At 37.9% G+C, this 25743-nt stretch overlaps 2 protein-coding genes across 7 annotated transcripts in view; one reads left to right on the forward strand and one right to left on the reverse strand.

Annotated features, from left to right (window-relative positions):
* Positions 1 to 25743, forward strand: part of NOC3L (NOC3 like DNA replication regulator) — a 48752-nt gene that overhangs the window by 19352 nt on the left and 3657 nt on the right. The window contains exons 11-23 of one of the 4 annotated variants that reach the window (XR_009532810.1): positions 1471 to 1602; positions 3223 to 3303; positions 3635 to 3735; positions 6243 to 6315; positions 6402 to 6465; positions 6547 to 6618; positions 6980 to 7161; positions 8172 to 8300; positions 8987 to 9084; positions 12199 to 12283; positions 12614 to 12738; positions 21506 to 23831; positions 25318 to 25417. Coding sequence is in view for 3 of the 4 variants with exons in the window: in XM_060101855.1 (XP_059957838.1) it covers positions 1471 to 1602; positions 3223 to 3303; positions 3635 to 3735; positions 6243 to 6315; positions 6402 to 6465; positions 6547 to 6618; positions 6980 to 7161; positions 8172 to 8300; positions 8987 to 9084; positions 12199 to 12283; positions 12614 to 12738; positions 21506 to 21545 (1182 nt within the window). In the remaining variant the exon portion in view is untranslated. Of the gene's footprint in view, positions 1 to 1470; positions 1603 to 3222; positions 3304 to 3634; positions 3736 to 6242; positions 6316 to 6401; positions 6466 to 6546; positions 6619 to 6979; positions 7162 to 8171; positions 8301 to 8986; positions 9085 to 12198; positions 12284 to 12613; positions 12739 to 17069; positions 17175 to 21505; positions 24126 to 25317; positions 25418 to 25743 lie in introns of those variants that run through there. The other 3 variants (XM_060101855.1, XM_060101866.1, XM_060101875.1) reach the window with 3 other exon arrangements.
* PLCE1 (phospholipase C epsilon 1) overlaps positions 17405 to 25743 on the reverse strand; it is a 310776-nt gene continuing 302437 nt past the window's right edge. For 2 of the 3 annotated variants that reach the window (XM_060101840.1, XM_060101830.1), the window contains exons 30-33: positions 23165 to 23323; positions 21488 to 21706; positions 20941 to 21153; positions 17405 to 18133 (exon numbers count right to left, since the gene is read on the reverse strand). In XM_060101840.1, the coding sequence (XP_059957823.1) occupies positions 20965 to 21153; positions 21488 to 21706; positions 23165 to 23323 (567 nt within the window). In that variant the 3' untranslated portion in view covers positions 17405 to 18133; positions 20941 to 20964. Of the gene's footprint in view, positions 18134 to 20657; positions 20743 to 20940; positions 21154 to 21487; positions 21707 to 23164; positions 23324 to 25743 lie in introns of all 3 variants that reach the window. The other variant, XR_009532808.1, reaches the window with a different exon arrangement.

Below are 25743 nucleotides of genomic sequence, written 5' to 3' on the forward strand. Positions count from 1 at the left end.
TAGTATTTTGGATATTACTCCTTATCAGATACATGATTTGCAGATATTTTCTGCCATTCCGTAGGTTGCCTTTGCATCTTGTCCATGGTTTCCTTTGCGTGTGGAAGGTTTTTAGTTTAATGTAGTCTCACTTGTTTGTTTTTGCTTTTGGTGTCATATCTAGAAAATTAATGCTCAGACCAATGTCAAGGAGCTTTGTCTCTATGTTTTCTCTTCTAGGAGTTTTATGGTGTCAGGGCTTACATTTAAGTCTTTAATCCATTTTGAATTAATGTTTGTGACTGGTAAGATAAAGGTCCAGTTTCATTCTTCTGTATGTGGATATCCAATTTTCCTAACACCATTTATTGAAGAGACTGTTCTTTCCCTATTGTGTATTCTTGGTTCCCTTACCAAAGATTAGTTCACCATGTGCCACATTCTTTGATTTGGAGTTATTTTTCATTTGTGGGTGATATTTTATGAGCACATAGAATACCTACAAAATACTCAAATCTTTCTGAGACCTAGAGTGACTTCAGGTTCAGTGTTTATGTTTTTAGTTCTTCCTTGTTTTCATTACATGATTTAAATGAAGTTCTCAGCTTTCTTCCAAATGCACATATTGGAACCTCAAAAGAATACAAACCTGTAGTTCTTTTTTTCTCCAAGAATGCTGCTGTGACTGCAGGTCAGTAGAGTGGTTTCTTCCCCAGAAAACGTAGGATTTAAAACCCCTTTTGTCTTTGTGTTTGGATGGTTGCTGTAGCACACAGTACATCAGTTTCTAAATTAGTTTCTGAACTTTTTTGAATGGCTTAAGGCAATAGTACATGTGGTCCCTGGACCAGCATCAGCTGGTGATTAGAAATACAGATTCTGGGGCCCCACTGCAGACCTGCTGAATCAGAAGCTCTGGGGATGGGGTCTAGCTTTTTGTGCTTTAACAAGCCCTCCAGGTGATTGTGATGTCTGCTAAAGTTGGAGACCCATTGGCCTGAAGAAAAATAAGTTGTCTTAATAACACTAGTCTTCATGTTATTTTTTTTGTTGGGAAAAAAAGATTAGAACTGTTAACTGCAAAACTGAATCTGGTTTGGGAATTTAAAGCTGGTTTAGAAATGTCTAATAAATATCGTCTTCTCCCATACTGGCCCAAACCTTTTTCTGACCTTTCTACTCTTTGTAATCCTATCTACCAGTGCCAGGTAGTGTTCTCTCTTCCTTGTTCTTATTCCACTGCAAAGTAATATTATGTGTATTTAGCCAAATACTAGTGTCCTTTCATGGACAAAATTTACCGAATACGTTTAACAAAAAGATAATAGAACTTTGTGTAAAATGTGATAAAAGATGTTTCAAAGTTTTTTGGTTTTTTTTGGGTTTTTTGGCATGAAGGAAGGAATAACACTGTTGAATGCTTATTCTGTTTAAAGTATTTGAGGGCAATATAAATATTAAGCTGTGTATTTGTGTTTTCTTCGATACCAGATGTTAAAAACATTCTTGTGCTTAAGGATCAAAGAAGTAGAAGTGAAAAAAGATACAGAGGATATTAATAAACAAAAAAAGTTCATGACTTTCAAGGAAAAGAGAAAAACTCTATCAAGAATGCAGAGAAAGGTTTGATTGATTTCCTTTTTTGTTTTAATTGATTTTAGATTAAAATCATAATACAGACACAGGTAAAAATCATAGTTAAGTTATAAATATTTTAAAATCTGATATTTAGAGAATTTTATTTTCCCCAGTTATTGCAAAGAAATGTTCTATTAAATCAACTTAAACAGACAGTTCATTAGCAAAGAGAGCAGTAGATGAAAAGGTTTTCTTGCCATGCTAGCTTTTTTTTTTTTTTTTGGCCACACCGCACCACTCGGCATGTGGAATCTTAGTTCCCCGACCAGGGATCTAACCTGCGCTTCTTGTGTTGGAAGCACGGAGTCTTAACCACTGGACCACCAGGGAAGTCCCCATGCTGGCTTTTGAGATCCTCTTAGATTCATCGTGATAACACAGATTCCTTCCTTAACAGAAAGGATGCATTCATGTGAAGTTGGCAACAAAGTAGGTTTTAGTCAAATCTCCTTTCTCTGTTGGTTTGTATTTGAAAACTAGGTTGAAATTCCAGGCCTTTGTTTATTTACTCTGAGACTTTGGAAACATTTTTTAATATTCTGAGAAATGGAGCTAATAATCGCACCTACCTTGCAGGGTGATTGTGCAGTTTAAATATAATGCCATAGGAAAAGCACTTAGAGTGTGCAGCGCTGGGCACACTTTATACACATTAGTTACGACCACCACCATTATTATGATCACTTCTCAAAACATTTCTAAACAGTTTATTAGGGTTATCAAGTGGGTTATAAAAACAAAGGAAAAAATAATTTCCAGGGAGATCCATCTTTGAATGTGTCTAATAAATTTTGAAAATAAGACAGGAATATCAAAATAGACTTAATGATTGTTAACAAATGAAGGTAAATATTTAAATTATTTATACCATACTATCCTAATATAAGTTGGATGTGCCTGTTAGGAACAGCATGTATGTGGCTACAGTGGGGAAACAAAGACCCAATAAGCAGCTCTTTAACAACTTCGTGTGAGGGAAGGAAACGCCATTCCTCAGTCAGTCCCCAGTGTCTCAGGCAGCTTAGCAACCATTGCTTGCTGCTCTAACAGCATAAGGGAGTGGAAAAAAATTGGTTTTCTGTTGAATTTCTGTATGCATAGTATCTGGTTTTATGCACTGTATGTAAATGAGTTTGGGAAGCATTGTTGATGACTGGTTTCCACATTATAGATGATTTAACATAATTATTTCTGGGCTCAGCATGTCCTTCCTTCCTTTCTTTTTTTTTTTTTGAAAAAATTTAATTTAAATTACAGAAAACTACAGAGAGTAGTATAATATATCCCATGTATTTACCATTCTGATTGAGCAAATATTAATATACTTCAGTTTCTTTCTTGAAAAGAAAGAACCCATTGGTTATAGAGTTGGAGTCCCTTTGTTCCTTCTCCAGTCCCATTCTTTTCCCTTCCTCCTAGGAGGCAGCCACTGTCATAATTTGGTTTATGGAAGCTTCTTATCCATTTTTTCTACTTTTGCTTCTATTTGTAGACGGTCTGTGGTACTATTGTGTGTGTTTCATAATATTGACATAATGCCTCTCTGAAGCTAGCTTTTTCATTCAGTGGTATACTCTTTTTTTTCTTTTTTAAATCTATTTTCAGTGGAAGAAAGCAGAAGAGAAACTAGAGAGAGAGCTTCGGGAGGCAGAAGCTTCGGAGAGTACTGAGAAAAAACTTAAACTGGTAGGCAGTTTTACGTTTTCTCATGCTTTTAAAGTGTTTTGTTAAATGATTTCAACTAGAGATTTATTGCTTCAACTTGTGGTTGTATGACTTTGGTTTATTTCACGAGGCTTAGACACATGATGTGTAAGAAATGATAATGTGATCGATGATGCTAGTTTTAGGAAATCACAGGATGTGTATCTTCATTCTGCTTTGCTGAAGCTCTTAAGATTGAATAGTGGGGAGTGACGGGAAAGCACAGAAAAGGCTGAGTTTTGAAAGCTGTAGTTGTGGTAACTTGGGAGAAAGTACACTAGGTTATATGGAAGTCATTTTGTCTGTTCTGCAGCACACGGAGACTCTGAATATCGTGTTTGTGACCTACTTCAGAATATTGAAGAAGGCCCAGAGGTCACCTCTCCTGCCAGCAGTTCTGGAAGGTCTTGCCAAGTAAGGGCTGTGTAGGTTGAAGCCTTTTAGATTCTTTCTAAATAAATAAGACCGAGGTAACCATGAATTTTAAACAGGGTTCACTAATTGATGACCCGGTGTCCTTCTTAGTTCTCATTCCTTTTTTATTTGTCACCAGCTTTTCCTTGAACCTGTTCATAACACTGCACTTTTTTGGTTTTCTCATCTCAAACCTTTTATTTTAAAAATCTCCTTCGCCAACTCTTTCCTCCTGCTATTACTTAGTTCTTGCTGTCCCTAGGGTTCATCCCTCAGTTCTGCCTTCCTTCTGTTCTGTAGTCAGTTTTTAGTCTTGCATAATCTGTTCCTCTTAAGATAGGTCTTTTTGTATGCTGTCAACACTAATGAACCTACTGGGGGATGTGAGCCAGAATAATGGTTGTCAGGATAGTTTTCTACAATTATTTGAGGTATTGTCCTGTAGAACAGTGCTATCCAATAGAAACATAGTGTGAACTACATATGAAATTTAAAATTTTCTGTTAACCACATTGAAAAGGAAAAAGAAACAGATGAAATTAATTTAAATATATTTTGTTGAACTCATTTTATCTAAAATATTATTCTGACATATATTAATGTCAAAACATTAATGAGATTAAACATTAGTGAGATATTTGGCATGGCTTTTTTCATAATGCATCTTCTAAAAGTGGTATATGTTTTACATTATAGCACATCATCTCAGTTTGGACTAGCCACATTTCAAATCCCTAATGGCCCGTGGCTACGTTGGACAGCACAGCTTTAGAAATAGGACTAATGTCTGGAAGATAGAGCAAAGGCAAATTTGGTTCCATGTAGAAGAAATTACTTTCTAATGACTGTAGCTATTTGGTGATGAGATGCTTTGCCTTATAAGATAGTGTGGTCCTTGTTATTGAAAGAGAGGTTGGTCAGAGGTTCAAAGAGAAGGGATTATTCTTACCTTAGGTAGGACCTGTTGTTTGTTTTTTTCAATGACCAATTATTTTTTTCTTTTTTGTTTTTGTGTGTTGGGTCTTCGTTGCTGCTCATGAGCTTTCTATAGTTGTGGCGAGTGGAGACTACTCTTTGTTGCAGTGCGCGGGCTTCTCATTGTGGTGGCTTCTCTTGTTGCAGAGCATGGGCTCTAGGCACGTGGGCTTCAGTAGTTGTGGTGCATGGGCTCAGTAGTTGTGGCTCACTGGCTCTAGAGCACAGGCTCAGTAGTTGTGGCGCATGGGCTTAGTTGCTTCTTGGCATGTGGGATCTTCCTGGACCAGGGATCAAACCTGTGTCCCCTGCATTGGCATGCGGATTCTCAACCACTGCGCCACCAGGGAAGTCCCAATGACCAATTTGTTTATTTAAACAAATTTTTAGTAATACATGCTCATTTAAAAAATTCAAATAATGCAATTAAGAATTAAAAGATCACAAGTTCCCTTCCTTCCTATATCAGTATGTAAATCTGCCCACCTGCCTTCTTTCATACAAATTGAATCTTTCACACAAATGTATACTGTTCTGTAACTTGCTTTTTTTTTTTTGGATAAGCAGTTATTCTGGGTATCCTTCCATGTTAGCACATATAGACCCACTTTTTTTTTTTAAGTTCATAATACTCCATGTCATGGATATTTAATACTTTATTTGGTCAGTCCCCAGTGCTACACTGGAAATATCTTCAGTGTACTTGTGTGCACATATTGCTAGGTCAAAGAGTATGATCATTTAAAATTTTGATAAATATTGCCATATTACTTCCCAAAAAGGTTGTACCAATACACAGGGAATATATGACCTCTGAGGTCCTTCCTTATTCCAAGATTTACAGTGTCAAAGGCTCTTGCACTAATATTGAAGAGATATCCTGACTTTAACTACTTCGGTGCCTGATATTTTATAGTGTACAGAGTCCTCTGACATTTAGTAGCTCACATGATTCTTTCTCTTTAAGTCTATTGAGTGATCTCAGTTATTTTTAGAAACAGAAGGCCAGGACAGTCAGCTCTTACCTAGAATTATTTAGGTAATTAATTGCTGAGCCTGAACTAGACACTAGCTCCAAGATTTTTTCTTTTCTTTTTAAAGCTTTCATAGGGTCCATTTTCTAATTAATAGCAAAATCTTTCCTCCTTTCCTTCTTCCTGCCCCATTTTCCTAGAAGCTGTAACTGCTGACTCCTTTGTGACTTAGAACATTGTTGGACACCTGGTCAACTTGACTCAGAGAACTTGTTTGCTCTTAGCAACTTCTTTCTCTGGGTAGGAGTATTTTTGAAATATATTTAGTTTGTTTAGTGCCTCATATATTCCTGCTGAGTATAATGTCCAGTCGTGGATGAATTGTCCAAGAGGCCAGTCTGAATTAATGAAAAGTATCGATAATCACCATCATCTCCATCATAGCTAACATTTTGAAATAAGTAATATTGAAAATATGGTTTTAAAGTCAGGTTTAATTTTTAACTGCTTTATATCTATTTTTAGGTTACCTTTTAACTAAGTTTTGTTTGATTCTAGGTTTGCTCACCTTATAAATGTGGAGTTTTTTGATGATTTATTAGTAGTTCTACATTCTCTCATTGAGTCTGGTGTAAGTAACTCTACTCATGAATTACTTTTTAAGATATGAATTGTAATTATTCTTAATATCCTTTTTTTTTTCCTCTTCGTTTTAAGGACCTAAGCTATCAAGAAAGTCTTCACTGTGTCCAGACTGCTTTTCATGTTCTTTCTGGGCAAGGTAAGATACTTTCTTGATTAAGTTTTGTTTACTTTGCCTTTGGAGGCTTTAACATACCTAATTTTTGTTCTCATTTCAAAGGTGATGTTCTGAATATTGATCCAATGAAATTCTATACACATCTTTACAAAACACTGTTCAAGTTACATGCAGGTATGTATGTTTAGATAATGTGTCTTTAATAAATCTTTATCTTCTAAGAATATTTTGTGACTGGAATTATAGTCAATGAAAATTGAGAAATAGGAGCAGGTATATAAAATGCTGGCCTGCCAGTGCTGCACATCTGTATTTAACCTTAATTGAGACTTGGAGTGAGAGAACTTTTGGAATTGACTGGAGATGCAGTGCAGCTCACATTATTGTGTGAGCAGTCTGGCACTGCTTCATCGGTGAGGATTTAAATGATGTGGGACAGGTGCGACAGGCTCCTCTTGAATTTTTCCAAAGTTCAGTGAAGTGCGTAATGAAAAAGTAATGAGAACAGCCCCAAAAGGTATATCTGCTGTTTTAGGTGCTACGAATGAAGGTGTTGAGATCGTCCTCCAGTGCCTTGACGTCATGCTGACTAAGCGCAGAAAGCAAGTTTCTCAGCAGCGGGCCCTTGCCTTCATCAAGCGCCTTTGTACCCTTGCTCTTCACGTGCTTCCAAATTCAAGCATTGGCATTTTAGCAACTAACAGAATATTAATGCATGTAAGTAGTGATGCAAACGAATAGAGCTAAGTTCTTACAGTGCAACAATGGTGTTTTGTTTGATGCATGTTTTTTTCCCCCATGTACATTATTATTTTAATTATAAAAGTAATTCACACTTGTAACAAGATAAGGTGATAAAAGAAGTATATAAAATTACAAAAGGAAAGCATTCCACCCCTACTGACACTCTCCATTTTTACGATTTGGTGGGTATCCTTCCAGAAGTCTTAAAAAATTCATTTATAAATGTGTACACTAAACACACACAAACAACAAAACTTTTTTCTTTTTTAATGGAGAGGGGATTATGATATACAATATTGTTCTACAACTTTTTTAACACTTAATGGTGATGAACACATTTTGTGTCAGTACAAATACAGCTACTTGGTCTCTTTAATGACTGTTGGTTTAACAAATACATAGTTCTTACTGTGTGAATTCCACTGTTACAATGCTTTACAAAAATTAACTCAATTTTCATACAACTCTGTGAAGTAGCTACTATTATTGTTCCCATTTTATAGATGGGGAAAACTGAGGTCCAGAGAGACTAAGAAACCTGTCTAAAGTGACACTGCTATTAAATGGCAGAGATGGGATTTAAATTTAGGCAGTCTGGCTTTTACACTTTGCATTTTTCTTTTGATGGATGTAAGTTGTTTCCTTTTTTGCTATTATAAATGATGCTATAGTGAATATTCTTATAAGTGTATCTAATGTAATTATTTCTATAGGAAAGATTCCTAAAAGTGGGGTGGCTGAGTGAAAGAATATCTGTTTTCTTTTGCAAGATAAAATTAATTCTTTTCAAAGCAAGCTAATATTCTTTTGTTCTCTTGTGGAATAAACTTAAATTGCAAAAATTAAAACTAGGTATAAAGTGCATGTGCTTACAGCTCTTATGTAACTGTAAAATCAAATTATGTAAAAGTACAGAATCCAGTAACGTTCTTAAAATTCATAATATTACTTTAATTAATCCTTTTTATGTGACATTTTTGCAGACTTTCCCCAAAACAGATCTGTTGCTTGACAATGAATCTCAGGGTAGTGGAGTTTTCCTTCCTGAGCTGGATGAACCTGAGTACTGCAATGCTCAGAACACTGCTCTTTGGGAATTGCATGCACTGAGGGTAAGAGCCCCTCCTCCCCTTTTTGTGAGGGCTTTTTCAGTTTTTCCCCCAAGTAGTTATAATTGCCAGAGAACTTAACATATTTTGTTCTGGGACTGCCTTTCCTAGAATTCCTGTCTAAATACTCTGCATTTCACTTTGCTCTTACTATTAAGATGTTGAGATCCGTTTTCTAAGGAAGCAGAAAGTGATTTCAGTATTATGGGGTGAGATTTCTTGAAGTCACTCCCTGACACTATTCAGAATAGAAGATATGTTGTCAGGCACATTTGTATTGGGTCTTATTCAGGGGGACGTCCAGAGGCCTGTGGCCCGCCAGTTTCAAGAGGGTTTCACCTACGTCGTGATCCTACAGTGCGGACAGAAGCATTATAGTGGAAATGTGTTTCAGGAAACCTGTTGTAAACTAACTTTTTTCACTCTGAGAGAGAAATTGCCTTTTGATTTTTCTTTTCATACTGTAAAAGCAAGACTAAGCTACTTCACTGGTAACTTGGTCATCAAACAGATTTGTGTTGGAATCTTGTGAGCAAAGATACTGTTTTTTTTTTCTGTAGGTATGTGGTTCTAATGAATTACATATGCATATGTGGTTTTTTTAAAAAAATTAATGTTTATTAAAGTGTAGCTAGTGTCTTATAAAATATTGACCCGTGCAAAATATGGTTGTCCTGTTTCCCCTTCAGCGACATTACCATCCTATAGTGCAGAGATTTGCAGCTCACCTCATCGCTGGAGCCCCTTCCGAAGGCTCAGAGGCACTCAAACCAGAGTTGAGCCGAAGGTAGTATTTAGCATTGCCTTATTATAGAACTGCTAATTTCAGTTGCTAGCTGTTTGGACTATGAGAAGTCTGTTTTACAAAGTAATAGATTTCAAAATGTAAAGTGCTGGTTGGTTATCTGGACTTGGTCCACTTCATATTCCTGAATTATTCCAAAGAGAAAACATTGCTGACTGTGATTTTGTTAGTTTGTTTTGAGTAATTACTTAACCTTTTTTTTTTTGGTCATAAAACGGTTTCACACATACAGGTAAGTAGAAAGAATAGTGAATCCCCATATGCACATTACTTAGGTTCAACATTTAATAAGATGATGCCATATTTGCTTTATGTGAAGGTCCATGAGTCCATCCACAGAACCTTTTTTTCCCCCCTCCAAATGGTTCTGCTAGGACAAGAAAGGGAGAAGTGAGGAGGGAGAGAAAAGAAGTGCTTTGAACACTGCCATCCAGAAGGGAGCAGTTTCTCTCCTTGGCCCTCATAGCCATCTCTGTTCAGTGCCCCCGACCTGTGAGAGTTTGGACTGGCACTTCCAGCATTCACCTTACACGCTTCCAAATGGGGAAAAGCGTCCTTCTAAAAGAAGTTTCTTTTCCCACAACTTTTTGATCTGAAAAAAATTCGTACAGAGAAGTTGAAACAGTAGTAATTATCATTTTTCCCCCACAAAATCAACTAGGAAATACTTCAGTTATACAGAAAAGAAGAGAAAATGGTATGACACCCTTGTAATATTCCCATCACTCAGAATTAATATTTTGTTGCAGATTTTTCCCCTCCTTTGCAAGCCCACTGGTTTCTTTAAATCAGAAATCACAGACAAGTGACCTGTAGGCAAGATTTTCTGGCCTCTTCAGAGTTTGAACAAGAATCTAATTGGTTGGTATCTTTTAAATATTGGAAGAATTCGCCAAAAATCATTTCCAGCTTCTCTTGAAATACTGAGAGGTTTGATGAAACAGGTCTATATTTTTACAAGGCAGTAGTCAGCTGTATCCCTCTCTAAATGAGACATAAATTGTAATTTCCTGTAAACCCTTTTCCTTCTGGGTAGGATAGAGATAACCTTTGCTCTTATTAAATAGTAAAATGGCCATTTACTTCTTTCATCCCTCATACTTCCCACCTGTACCCCAGCTTTGTTTCTCAAAAGGAAAAGGAGAAAATGATTCTTTGTCGCTTCTTCACAATCCTTTTCTGGTATGTTTTTGTCAGAGATCTTCACCATTTGCCTCATTTATGCCAGAGGTTTCCTTTTCTGGAGGAAGTTGAATGGATTATCCCAAAGGCTTGAGAAGGGAGACTCTTGATGGGCTTCCCCTGGGGAGTGGAGCTTGGGGTGTGAGCCTGATTGCATCCCTTGCCGATCTCCTTTGGAGAATGTTAACCAATCTCAAATCATTAAGGATTCATTTACATGCATGAGTATAGATATTTATTCTGTCCTGATTGGCCTCTCCTTGCTTTCAATCCAGGCAAACAACTGAAGGGTTGAGCTGATTGAAATCCATGGAAGATGACTCCATGCCTTATGCTCTCATGACTAACTTACACTTAGTTGCATATCGTTCACATAACTGGTTGAGTTGGGATTTGATCGTATTGAGCTTGAGGGCTTTTTGCTCAGCCTTCTTTTTGTCCAGACCTATGTTTCTAAATGTATAGCAGACCTCTCTGAGGTGGATTTAGTTGGATAATGATGTCATAACATGGGGATTTAGGATTTATTTTATATAAGTGTGTTTTTTTGGTTTCCAAAGAAAACAAAAACAATAATTAGAAAAGATATATGCATTCTTATGTTCATTGCCACATTATTTACAATAGCCAAGATATGGAAGCAACCTAAATGCCCACCAATAGATGAGTGGATAAAGAAGATGAGGTATACATACACACAATGGAATATTACTCAGCCATGAAAAAAAGAATTAAAGCTTGCCATTTGCAACAACATGGATGGACCTAGAGGGAATTATGCTAAGTGAAATAAGTCAGAGAAAGACAAATACTGTACGATTTCACTCTAAAAAACAAAACAGGGCTTCCCTGGTGGCGCAGTGGTTGAGAGTCCGCCTGCCGATGCAGGGGACACAGGTTTGTGCCCCGGTCCGGGAAGATCCCACATGCCGCGGAGTGGCTGGGCCCGTGAGTCATGGCTGCTGAGCCTGCGCGACGGGAGCCTGTGCTCCGCAACGGGAGAGGCCACAGCAGTGAGAGGCCCGCCTACCACAAAAAAACAAAAACAAAAAACAACAAATGAACAAACAAAACAGAAACAGAGTCATAAATACAGAGAACAAACAGGTGGTGCCACAGGGGAGGGGGTTAGGAGGAGGAGAGAAATAGGTGAGGGAGATTAAAAGGTACAAACTCCCAGTTGCAAAATAAATGTCACAGGTATGAAATGTACAGTGTGGGATATATAGTCAATAATTATATAATATCTTTGTATGATGACAAGTGGTAAGTAGACTTATCGTGGTGATCATTTTGAAATGTATAGACATATCAAATCACTATGTTGTGTAACAGGAACTAACAGAGTTGTAGGTCAATTTTACTTCAAAAACAAACAAACTCATAGAAAAAGAGATCAGATTTGTGTCTACCAGAAGGGGGAATTGGATGAAGGCAGTCAAAAAGTACAAACCTCCAATTATAGGATAAATAAGTACTAGGGATGTAATGTACAACATGATAAATATGATTAACAGTATTGTATGTTATATATGAAAGTTAAGTGAATAAATCTTGAGTTCTCATCAGAAGGAAAAATTTTTTTCTATTTCACTAATTTTTTATCTATGAGATGATGGAGGTTCACTAAACTTATTGTGGTAATTCATTTCATGATGTATGCAAGTCAGATCATGCTGTACACCTTAAACTTACACAGTGCTGTATGTCAATTATATCTGAATAAAACTGGAAGAAAATAAAACTGGGGCAAAAGATTTTAATGAGAAAAAAGAAAAACGACAGCAGGATTATGTTACATATAGGCTTAGAATAATGAGTACAATCTAATTGATTTCTCTGGGTACAATCTAAATATTTTCAAGTTACACAGATACGGTGGTGTCTTTACTTCTCTTATATTTGTGATTATAGATCTGCTGCAGAACTTTTTGAGGCTTATAGCATGGCAGCAATGACATTCAATCCTCCTGTTGAATCTTCAAATTCCAGAAGGAAGGTATGTGATACTTTTCATTATTTTTTTTAAAGGATGAAATAAAAACTAAATTCTTATGTCTCTTAATAACATGATTTCAACTTGCTTATTTCGTGTTAGGAGTTGATGGTAGGATAGATTTCTGGGGTTGGAATTCTACAGAGACAGTCAGGAGACTGTTTCATTCAATGTAGGATATGGCTGATATGTCCAAGACCTGACCCAGCACCTGTCGTTATGTTTCATGTGTTAGTTTGGTGTCAGCTGTTGCCATTTTTAACTTTGCTTACGGCTTGGCTTTTGCTTATGGCATAAGCAAACTTTTAACTCATACTTTTAATATTTTTTCAGGATAAAGTGTTACAAGGGGATTCATTTTTAAGTGAAGAGATAAGTCAGCTAATCAAAAGACATTGTAGTGAAGTTACCACTCAGTTGCCTCTGGATTTCACCAAATATTTGGAAACATCACTACGGTAGGAGAAGAATGAAGAGTCAGGGGACTTTGTTGTATATTTGTGTGTTTGTGCGGATGCACATAAAGATATATTGTTAATTTAGGACCTTCTCTTGAGGAGGAAGAATTATCCTTTGTGTGGCACAGGGTTCTGCCCCAATTCTGAAAATATGCACAGGAAAATCAAGACCATGAGATTGCTTTCTACCATTCAGTTACTCTTTATAGCCAAATACTTTTTATAACGAAATAAATGTTTTTTTTATCGTACCACCATGATGGACGTGAGAAACATTCTAAATTTGAGTGTATATATTTTTATGAAAATTTTTGAGAAAAGAAAAAATAGCTTGCAATTGGATACCAGGTTCTTTGGCTCTTAATGAACGATATGCTTCAAGAAGTAACCTAATTTGGCATTTGTGAAAAAGAATGAGTGCTCATCATGGCTACTTTCAAAGAAAGTTTGAATGTGATTCTAGTCTCTTCGAAGTTCGTCACATTTTCTGACATGCTCTGGAGGGTGATGGTGGAAAAAACCAAGTCTGAGACTTTCTTTACCATTCTGTTTTAAGGATAAAGGGTACCCAGCGAGGGGCTTTTTTTTTTTTTCTCCCTTCATTCTTTTTTTTAACAGATGAAATGCCTATTCTTATGAACATAATTTAAAAAGCAGTATTTTATGTGACAGCTATTGCCATATTCTAGGAATGGCATATGAAATAAGTGTTTTAATGACCAGGTTATAAATATCCTCTACTGTGAATAGCTGAATAAAACAGGTGCTTTTTTCTGCTTTCTATTCTTGTGAGCATTTAAAAAAATGCACAGCAGTCCAACTAAATAGATCTATTTCTTCAAAGCTGTAGAAGCCAAATATTTTGGCCTAGGGTAGTGCTTAAAGTTCTTTTTTTTCTCATGAAGTAAATGAAAATAGAAAGTTCCTTTACCATTCCAGCAGAGTGGGGAATATTCAGCTTAATAGCGCATGTTAATATTTTAGCATATTATATGTGGTTTTAAAAAGTGTTTTTAAGATCAATTTTTTTAGGCTTGATTATTTAATGGTGAGAAATGTATGGTTCATTATATAAATACTTGCTTTTAATGCACTTTTTAGATATTAAAGTTCAGGAATGTTATGAATATTTGTTTAGATGACCAAGGGGTCTTTTGCCATTGGAGCACAAGTGACCAGTACATGTCACAAATCATTTATTTTCCAAACATATACAAATACATTTATATTTCACGTTGGCAGCAAAAACTATAGTTTAAATGAAAAATCAGTTTTAAAATAAAAATTCATCAACTATTTCACACTTGTATTATGCTTTTAACCTTCTTGTTACACAGAGAGAATCACAGTGGGACCATAAAATTATACACCTTGTATTTGAATATCCTATATGAATTTGAGGATGAAACATTTGTGCACTAACTTCTGTAGCCTTGTACTGATGAGTTTCATTTTCAGAACTAAATATTATAGTCATTAATAATAACATACACACACCCTGAGGCTATAATAAACTACAGCCTTAATGTCTATTTTTTTAGCTAGATAAATATTGAGCACCTACTATGTGCTTAGCACTGTGCTAGGCACTTAAAAGTGAAGTCGGGTAATAACAGGCATAAGACGTAGCCTCAGTCTTCCATGCCCTTGCATGTTGAGTCAGAGCATTCACACATTTTTTTGAACGCAACATTACCCAATTCAGTGTCAGAGTGAGTTGTTTCAAAGTTCAGAGACCTGTATCATCTGAAATAGGGAAGGTTTCAGAGGCCTGCTGGATGGCAGACTTGAGCATAGTATGTTTTGGATCTAAGAGATGTGTACAAACAGCTTGGTAATCATAGAGATGCAGTATTTCAAAAACATTCAGGTATTCCTGTCAGAATCCTTAGCCATCATGCAAGGACTGCACTTAGGAAGTTGATAGGAAGAAATGGCAGAGAACATATAAATTGTTAACAATGTACTGTATCATGTTGACCCAAGTTTGGGCTTTGTGTAAGAGGCAGTCTCCTTTTCTAACAACTTTTTGGAGGGTCCAGGTATTCTCCTCTTCTTGCCTTGCTGCTGATTTAAGAGAAGCAACTAAAAGTGTTTGAGGCAGCCCGCTAGAGAGCTCTTTCCCTGTAGGCTGCCTCTCACTATGCCAAGAATCCTCCTTACTGGCATGGGAGCAGAGTTGTGGAGCTTTGTGTTTTAGTTAATTCAGTTTTACCAGGCCAGTACGCAAGCTCTGATTACTTTTCAGAATTAAGCGAGGCCTTCGGGTGTCTGGCAGAAGAGGAGACATCTACAGAAATACTAGAAAGGGAGAGAACAGAGGAAGGGGAAGATGTGTTTTAAAAAAAAGTACATACGGAGCCATAGGGGAGGCCCGCTTTCATTAATGAGCCTCCAGTGTCTCCAGAGCCATCAAGATGGGAGAACTTTGTGTGAAAGTAAATTTGACTTTTGACTCAATTTTGTTGAGTCTAGACTCCGTATTTCTCCCCAGCTGGAGAATTTATAAATAACTTTTACTTGGTAAGGATGACACGAAAAGAGACGTTCCTTTAAGAAGGCACTTTCTGCCCAAATAATGTTACTTCCTGCAGATTTATCCTCAAACTTATCCTCAACTCCTTCACACCCTTATATAATCTCACATTAGTTTGCGAAACAAACAATTACAGAGGAGGTAACTGAGAGGAAGTTCATCTGTTTTTTCCAGCATCACACATCACATCGGATTCTTATTTTAATCTTTTCTTGCCAGCTATCATAACCTTAAAAGTGGCACCACCTAACAGAATTCATGCTCCTTTCTGTTTTTAGTGAAGCATTTTAAAATACTTTTTTTCAAAATCTTGTAATAAATACAGCTTGCATATTTGTTCATTTATTGGGTGAAGTAGAAAAGAACAGCTTATTGCTTTGCCAGGCAAAGGGGGCCACAGCGGGCTAATGCCCTCAAAGCTGCGTGTCCCGACCTGGAGGGGGTAGTGAGGAGTTTTATAGTAATGGTTCAAAGAGAGCGCCATCAGCTCATGGACATTCTGATTGGTTGATGGTGAGGTAAGTGGGAGTCAGCATCATCAACCTTCTGGGTCCGACAGCTCTGGGGTTTGCGTGCTTGTGGGCACCATACCCTTCGTTTCTCCCACTTGGTGGGGGTTTCAGCCAGCTTGTATATATTTAGATTCTTTTCCATATCGACTTTACTGATGAAAGTTTGCTATCCAAATTTCTAATGGTATGGAAAGTGTGAAGTAGTAATGGGTATAGTGTGGGTGACTATTTTAGATGCATTCTAAATGGGGTAATTTCTTTCATTTGCTATAGTAATATAACTGTATAATTCAGAGAAGCTCTAAATCAAAATTTCCTACTTTTGGCAGACACCAGGTTGTGCTGGTTAGCTGTAAGAGTAGAGCAGTCCCCCCTAAAGTCCCCAAGACTCAAATACAGTAGAGTATGTCCTTTCACCTCAAAATGAACCACCAAGTTGGGTTGCAACATAGGCCGGAGGTTGGGTTTACTCACTTGCTAAAACCTAGTCTCCCTTTCAGTCTCAAGGTAAGTTTCAGATTTTTTGTTAAGGGCCATGGGGTGGGGTGCTGCAGGGCTTAGAGTCAAGGCCAAGTGATAAACCTAATGAGACCAGTCTTGCTTTCCATCTCGCTACTCTGCACAGTTTTCATCTTGACTCTTGCCAGTTAGACCAGTAACCCAACTTTTATGACACAGTAAGCCCAACCAGAGGAAAAAAATGCCTCTTAGGTTAGAGAAACTTGATTACGCTTTCTGGAATATTTTTTAAAAGGAGGCAGCATTGTACATTTGTTGTAGACTGATTATTTGATTTAAAAAGAAACCTGTAGCACTGTACAAATGACATCAAACTGGAATAGTCTGAATTCTGTTGACAAGCAAACGTGGCTCTTCTAGCATTAAAGCTTTGACTCAATCAGAACTTCCAATAACATGAAAGCTGGGCCGTGTGTTTTTAACACTTCTGTTAGAGTATGCAAAGAACTTGGGGATTGTTTTATTCATTTTTTTATGGTGAAAAACTTCTCAAAGCAAAGGTTAGGATTTTTAGTGTGTTTTATAATTTGAAGAAAAACGTCTTAAATTTTAATGTCAATAGAAAGATAAAATTTGGATTTTACGTAGAGGAACACCTTTCATTTTAAAAATCATAATTTGCTTCATGCCAAGAATAAGAAGAATCCTTTACACGTACATGATGGTTTTATACAGCGAGGTTTTTAAAATAATTTACATTAAATGGCAAGTTACATGAAATTCTGGCCTATTTCAGATATTCAGAGCATACATTTTCTTTTTAGGAGATTTGTCTTCAAATAGTGAGATAGACCCACTAACGCTTCTAATCTGCAAGCAATATCAAGAAAGCTATGTATAATAAATATATAGGTACAATGTCAGTACAAACCTAGTAAAATAAATAAACACCAACAATCTACTTTTGCTTTAAAAACATGGCTAAGTTTCTTGTTAAGATGTCACAACTCAGTAGATGTTATACGTTATTCTAACTTCATTTTATGGAAACCAGAAGTCTGTGAATATATAAGCAATAAACGTAAAAAAACCCAACATCATTCTGTAGCTAAAAAGAAATACTACAGAATTCACAATGATACACAATATAGAAACTAAATTGAATTACTTTTTAATGAATCTTACAGGACATATTTACACTTGCAATGCCCCAAATCTTCCAATTCTCAGCCATAAAATGTATGACTAAACTAGCCCGCTTGTTTTCATACCTCTGCATCTTGTTCCCAGTTTTCTAAGTCAGGTCAGCAAACTATGGCCCTTGGGCCAAATCCAGCCTGCCACCTGGTTTCGTATGGCTCTTGAACTAAGAATAGTTTTTACATTTTTAAATGATTTTAAAAAATCAAAAGAGGAATATTTATTACATGGGAAAATTATATGAAATTACAATTTCAGTGTCTTTATATAGTTTTCTTGGATCACAGCCACATTCATTCACATATGTATTGTCTATGGCTGCTTTTGCACTACAGCTGAGTTGAGTCATTGCAGTGGAGACCATATGGCCCATAAGGCCTGAAATATTTACTGTCTAGCCCTTTACAAAGTTTGATGACCCTTGTTCTAAGTCAATTATTACAAGGTTAGCAATGGTTTTCCCAACTGTTGACACGTGTAAAATGGCAGTCTGCTGGGCTGCTTTGCTTCATCAGGAAACTGGTTGGTAGCTAGCCCTGTGCCGTTTTGCTTGACCTCAGTGTGGACCTCATATCGCAAGTTCAGAAATCATCAATTTCCAGTTTAAGTCTAATGAAAATAAGGAAGTTATATTTGTTTCCATCATGTTCCTTCTTGACTTTATAACTTCTTGCCCAAAGATCTTCACCTGTAAAATTGTATACATAGGCTTGTTAGTCTCTTTAAAGTGAAGGAGCAGAAATGTTCATAGTGTAGCAAGATTTAAGGTTGTTCAACCAACAGAAACCCAAGCTCTGGTGACTGGGTTTGGGGGAGAGACTATTTCCTATAAACTCACAGTGGTAGAACATGATGTTCCTGGGAGGTGGAACATTAGGCTATTTCTGCCCTGGAACATCACATTCTTTAGAAAGATTTTTTTTTTAACCATAATTAAACTGTTCAGCTTTAAAAAAAAAAAAAAAGGTGGACTTCTGTCAACTAGTTGAGTAAGTTAAATAATTATTTGTTTAGAAATTCTTAGATTATTATTATTAGGAGGTAACTTGAAACTTTAGAGGTGAATATTTCAGAACAAATAACATGAAATATTATATCACTCAGAAAGCAATAAAAATATTAAACTGGTTTTCTTATGAGCATAAACAGAAAGGCCCTTCTTTTTTCACAAACGCTTTCTTTGAAACACCATTCGTAAAATTAATAACATGGGTTCTATATTCCCATAGATGCACCAATGGCTATTACTATTATTATTATATCAATGGCTATTTTTATTTTATTTTTTAATTAAAAAATATTTATTTATCTATTTATTTATTTGTCTGCGCTGGGTCTCAGTTGCAGCACAGGGATCTTCGTTGCCATGTGCAGGATCTTCAGTTGCAGTATGCGGGATCTTTTAGTTGCGGCATTCATTTCTTAGTTGTGGCATGCGGGATCTAGTTCCCTGACCAGGTATCGAACCTGGGCCCCCTGCATTGGGAGTGCGGAGTCTTAGCCACTGGACCACCAGGGAAGTCTCTCAATGGCTATTTTTAAAGAGGAGCTTCCCCAAGTTTAGTGAAAGATGTGAGGTCAATTGACTGATTCTGAGTATCTGCTTACTATAGGAAAATTGAATCCAAAGGCAATTGTCTAAGTCACCACCCCCCTCCCTACTCTCCTAAAATATAAGCAACTAGTAATGCTCATTATAGCAAGCACATTATTTTAAAGTCAAATTTCTAGTGGAGTTGTATTCTTACATACTTATTAATCTTCTGGCACACTGAGGGCTCTTTATGTGCATAGTGTAATTTCACTCTGTCATTACGGAGGTTATAATAGGTGTGCATAACATTATCACACCTATGATTTATTTGATGCTAAGTTCTTGATATGAAAAACAATATTTGAAATTTTGATCACTGTCTTTATTGTGTGCTCACACACCCACTACCAGTGTGAGTCACTTTCCAAAAGTTGGAGAGGCTTAGCATGGTACTTAATCCTAAAGCTCACTGGGCTTTCGGAGACACTGCCTGTCTCGGTGACACTGTGGCAGGAAAGGAAGTGAGTCTGAACTTTAAAAATGGTATACCAGAGGTACCGCAACAGAAAATGGGTGCTGAGCCGTCTCAGAGTCTGGAACAGCCTGGGGCTTCACTATTCTCTGCATATTCACTATTATCTGATGCTATGTGATGTGGATTGCTGCCATAGAGCCGAGATTTCTTTCTGATGAGTATTTGCATACAGAACCTAAAAAGCCCTGACTCAAGATAATGGGATGGGGCTTCCCTGGTGGCGCAGTGGTTGAGAGTCCACCTGCCGATGCAGGGGACATGGGTTCGTGCCCCGATCCGGGAAGATCCCACATGCTGCGGAGCGGCAAGGCCCGTGAGTCATGGCTGCTGAGCCTGCGCATCCGGAGCCTGTGCTCCGCAACGGGAGAGACCACAGCAGTGAGAGGCCCGCGTACCGCAAAAAAAAAAAAAAAAAAAAAAAGATAATGGGATGTGCAGAAGTTCTGGAGGAGGCAGTTTCCTGTATTTGGCCTCGTCTGTTTTGAAAGAGCTTTCTTTGTAAGTGTATACGGGGCACCAATTGTTTTAGGAGTTGCTCCTTAAACATTGGCTCAATGTATCAGTCTTCTTTTTTCAGTCAAATTTGGCCCTGTCAAGAGATATGAATAAATTCTTTAATTATGAGCTTCTACAAATATCTGATTGTGATGAAGACAGATGATGCAGCTCTGTAGTATAAGCAACAATGCCTTCACTGTGCAGTTGGTCTCTTGAGAATTTTAAATCTTAGAACTATGATGGAACAGGTGAAAGGTGGGCGTTAATAATCCCTTGGGTTCATTAAGAAACTGAGTGAAAAGAAGAAATCTATGTTTGGTTTCCTCACATGCTTTTTCTTTTTTTAAATTCAGGTTCCATATAAATAGTCTGTTTTAAGATAGAATGAAATTTACTCTCTGTATGAATACCAAGCAGTAAGCTGGCAACCAAAGGCATGATTTACTGCAGGCTGTTATGTCATTTTGCTTTCTTTTTAATCATTACATCCTGGATGCCAGATTTTAATTTTTTAATTGAGGCAGAAGAAGTTGAGGTTGTTGAGAGTAAATCAGACCTAAATTAGAAGAATATCAAACTAGAAATACAAAGGAATAAAAGCTGAATGGCCCATAGCAGCCCTTCAAGAATGTTCATATGAGTTACCAGTAATTAAGACAGTTCTGTGTCTGATGAAATAAGGCTGTTGTAGTTTGGGCAAGTTTGTTGTCCTCTTGGGGCCTTTAGTTATCTACAAAATAAGGAGATCTAAAATTATCAGTGCTGAAGTGATGTGTATCTTCAGAGCCCTTTTTCTGTAGGGTACCATTCCTACCTGCCTCAGGGACATCCTCCTCTTGGAAAAGACCAATGACAGTGTACAGACTGTGTCTTACAAAGTAGTGTAAGTTGACCCCCCGTTTCAGAACAGTGCAAGGACTCAGAATACCTGGGTAAAACGTGCTACCCTTGCTCATTGTCGATAGTCTATCGTGTCACTGGAGGACAAGCCGCCCACAGGTTTCTCCTCCTTGTTTTGGACATTTTCTGAGGCCAAGACCTGAGAAGGTGATGTGAGTCCTCGGGGCTGTTTAGTTGACTTGGTGAGCTTCTTGAGTTCGCTTGCAAAAGAGATGCCTTTTCTTTTGTCTTCTCGGGATGCCTGTGGAAAACGAGAATCTTCCGTTGGTATTAGGTTAAATTAGCCAGGGTCCCCAATCACATGACACTATCAGAAAAAGCCCTTTCTTGTTCCCTTTCTAGTAAGTAGAGCTTTGGAAAGCAGGGCTGAGGGACTCCCCTCTCAGGACTGCGTAAGCTTAGAGGGGAAGACATTTCTTTCCACAGAGTGAAAGCAGAGCCAAACAACATTCTTCCGACTAATTTCCTTGACTCGGGAACTTCCTCCTAGATTTCACTAGCTCCTGAATTTGATTACACTGTAGTTACGAATATCAAATAATTTGTGAAGAGAGAAAAATAATCTTGCACTTTACCTGCACTTGTTCCTTTAGCTTAAGGATGAATTTTCCTGCACCTTTCCACCTGCTTTGAGCTTGAAAAACACACTCCTGATCCAAAAGGACACGCTGGGAGGACTTCGGGGTAGAAGACTTCCTGTTGGCAATGTCTTTCACCACCTCTTCCAAAAGCACGTAATCACCCGGGTTCGGGTTGCTCAAGATGCTATAGGAATATTTGGCTTTGCATAAGGTCTGAAACACAAGTTATGATCAACTGAATAAAGACACACTATCTCCAACACCTGCTTCACTGTAGATGAGACTTTGAGGTGGGAAAATATCAGACTTTAAGAGATGGAGGGGGTCTTTCAGATCATGTCATCCCACTTCTCATTATACCTTGTCATAGTTGTAGCTAGCTTATAGGAACTTCCCCACATTGCCTCATTTAGCTTCACAACCGTCCATGATTTAGGTGTTACTATGCCCATTTTCCAGACAAGGAAGTTTAAGCATACAGAGGTCAGGCAGATTCCAGTGGATGCACAGCTAGTAAGTAACAGAAAAAGGACTTGAACTGGATTTTCTGCATCCACCAAAGCTGGTAGAGACGGAAGGTCATGCAGACAGTGAGAGACAGAAGCTTGACCCTCAGGAGCCTCTCTGTCCCACGAGGCTCCCTCTTCATCTCAGAGTCTTGGATGTTAGAACTTACCTGGTCTCACTTCTCATTTAGTACAAGATTATCTTTCATTTATGCATTTATTCACTCATCACATGTTTAGTGAGGGCTTACTATGTCCCAGATACTGTATATAGTTTGGGGAGTTCCAGGTCTATTAAGGAGGCTAATATTAACCAAACTATCATGCAATAAGAATAGCAAATAGCACTTAAGTAGTGTTTGCCATGTCCTAGGTGTTGTAATAGGCGAATGTGCTTTACATATATTTATTTAATCTTCACAATACCTCTTTAAGGAAAGTGCTAATGTACCATCTCCATGTTATCTGCATGGTAGCTTAGCACATGGTGTTGTGCTGGAGTCCACTGGCATCAGATGTGGTGGGAGGAGTTACAAGATAGAAACTGGCAAATGCTACAAAATCAGGGCTTTTTTTTTTTTGAAGAGAGCCAGTTTACCAGCACTCCAGTGTAACTAAGGCACAGATGGTTCAATAACTTGTCCAAGCTCTCAGAGCTAGTAGGAAGTAGAGCTGGGATTTGCACCTGGAGCAATCTGATCTAGAGTCTGTTAACTGTTATGCTGTCTTCTCAAGTGAGTGTTTAATAAACGCAAACCATAACAGGGCTTCAAAAGAAGGAAACAGAGTTCTGTGAAGCCATGTACACAGAGAAGCATGACCAGAGGAGGGGAGAGGGTCAGAGGAGGCCTCCTGCATGTCCTCTGCAGGATCTCTGAGAGATGGCCATTAAGTATTGGCTTAGGCCTTTCTGGGATGATGACGTTCCCGCTCTGCAGAGCCACCTTCTAGATCCATTATCGAGGCTTCAGAGAGAGCCTGACTCACAGTAGATACTGGGCAAGTATCGTTGAAGGAATCAGTATTTCCCAGCCTTAAGAGGCACGCTGTCCCTTGTCAGGTCCCCTTTGTTCTAGAACCTCATTCACAAAGGGAGCTGAAATCTGATTTGTCCCAATAGTTCACACTGAGGACAGGACTGAGGTGAGGAAGGGGAGGGCTTCACCTGCTGAATGACGTCCTGCGCGGTGCTGACGCGGGGTGCCTTGATGACCGTTCGCGGTTGCTCTGGAGAAACGTCATGCACTTGGACAAAGAAACTCTCCTCCTCTGAGCTCAAGATCATCTCCTTGTCATCTTGAACGATGCTCTTCTCTTCCAGGTTCTATGTTAAAAAAGAAGAAAAGTCTGAGTAGATGGTAAGATGATGTAGAATAAGGAAAGAAAAACCTAGCAAAAATTTGACATGGATCTTGGTAATGTGGAAGCAACTTCTTAGCTTTATATTCCATACGCTAGTTACTACTTCATAAACTATTCTAAAAGGATACACATCTCTTCTTAGAGGAGGAAAGTACTGTAAGTTTCTGCTGATGTTGACACACTGATAAGGTTTGGTCCAGAACAAGCCAGTAGATCTGCTCCTATTAGCTGTGGGTTTTGAGTCCAAATCAGCTAGAGATAAATTTGTAAAAAGACAATATGCCATTTTGCCAATTACTAAACGCCAAATAAGAACAATAAATACATTTAAGAGAAATCTTCCCATTCCCCCACAGACCTTGAGCACTTAAGAAATGCTAGACATCTGAAACGTGAAACATGCAAAATCGGCATTCAGGCGGGCTGGATGAACAAAACCCACAGTGGAAAGGCTAAAACAATGACTGGAAGTAAGTCACATCGAAATGAATATCAACAAAATTCTCAATAATTATGAGAATTGGTCATCAGGTTAGACGGCTTTTGGTGGGTTGGCTTTCAGTGAATTTTACATATATAATTATATATTACATACACAGATATATCTATAGACATGTATCTTTTAAAAAATTTTCAAGCGGTAAGGAAATATATCAATAAAAAGGCAAACTTCCCATTTCTACTTTTTTCCTTTTTCTCTTCCACCTCTCCCATCTCATTCTCCACAAAAAACCCACTGTTATTACGTTGCATATCCTTTTAACCATCTGCTATGGATATACAAATGTATTTTTGTGTATGTGAATAAATATATACAAAGAAACCCTGGAATTATGTGAATTTAGATATAATATGATCGTCAAATGGCCCCCGTTCTCTGTTAGCCCCATTCTCAAATGAGGTCATGTAAAGTTGTCTTCCGCAAGGGGGAGGCAAGGCAAGTGAGCAGTAGGGAACCCCATCTCAGGAAGTGAGGATGTGGCAGGAAGGCCCTCCAGTCCCCAGCATTCTAGCTTAATCTCAGAATAGGCCACAGAAGTGGTGCTACCTAACCAGAAGACTCCAAGAATCACTGTCATTGTCCTGGAAAGTCCAGCCAGCCCCAGGACCTAGAATAGTCCCCCACTGATTTTAAAGTCAAAATGAGCAACTGTCACCAGGTGGCGCCAAACTGTAGCCAGGACCAGAAAGGACTGGCTGCTGGGGCTTCTCACCAACCAGGCGCACAGCCTCGCCCCAATCATTTCATTAATCTTGCAGTCGTGGTCCTTAGAATGTACACAACTGAACTGTTTTGACCCCATTCATCATATTACACGTGAGAGGGAGAGAGCCATTGTCTATTTTTATTACATAAAATGAGACTGTACTCTAGTACCTATGTTATTCTACAACTCCTTTTTTCTCTCCACTTAAAAGACTGTGATCATCATTTCATGTCAGTTCCTAAAGATTTTGCATAATATGTCATTGCATTGATTATAATATATTTAACCAATCGGAGAGTGGGGTTGGGTGCTAATTCACATGACAATTTATAATCTCAGGGTTCTGAAAGCTAGGATGTAAGTAAGCAAGACAAAAAACAAAGAAGTTCTAAGTTGCCACATAAAATATCCCAATGACCATGCATTGGGAATTACTTCTAAGAGCACTCCTTAGAGCCTTACTCGGAGCTTATTAATGTTTAAGCCATTTTCAGCCACATTAGAAGCCACAGATTATGACCATAACAATAACCTTCATTTGCGTATTCCTTTACAGTCTACTAAGCATTTCTCTACATATTGTCTACATGTTTGGCATGAGTCTTATGATAATCTTTTTGAGTCAAGCAGGGTAGTTCCTCTCAGATTTTACAAATTAGGGCATAGAGGTTTACAGAATTCAGATGAGCCATTGAAGGTCATCCATCTAATTTGTGTCAGAGCCAGGTTTGTCTGATTTCAAATCCAGCAGGTGTCAGAGGAGAGCATATTGACCATAAGAAGATACCTAACAGCTTGGGAGCCCAGAAGACAAGAAAATCATACAAAGCAGGCAGGCAAGATCAGAGGTAACAGACTGCAGCTTCATGGGCAAACTGCTTATGTATCTTACTAGTTCCACAAAGTAACTAAATGGAAATACTTATAGCCCAAATCTATCAGCTATGCCAGTGTCCGCTTGCATTCAATATGCACGCTGAATTCATTTCGCCAATCAGTAAATTTGTATTGTGTGTTGCTATGGAGCCGGTAAGCCTAGATACGTGGAATATGATTTGTTATCTTCTGAGATGTATTTCAGTCATTTCGAAACTCTCCTCCCAACAAAGGCATATAAAGGAGAACTTGCTGTATTGTACTCATCAGAAAATGCTTCCCCTCTAATTTCTCCTCC

The sequence above is a fragment of the Mesoplodon densirostris genome, chromosome 1, assembly GCF_025265405.1.
Source record: "Mesoplodon densirostris isolate mMesDen1 chromosome 1, mMesDen1 primary haplotype, whole genome shotgun sequence".
Classification (NCBI taxonomy): Eukaryota; Metazoa; Chordata; class Mammalia; order Artiodactyla; family Ziphiidae; genus Mesoplodon; species Mesoplodon densirostris.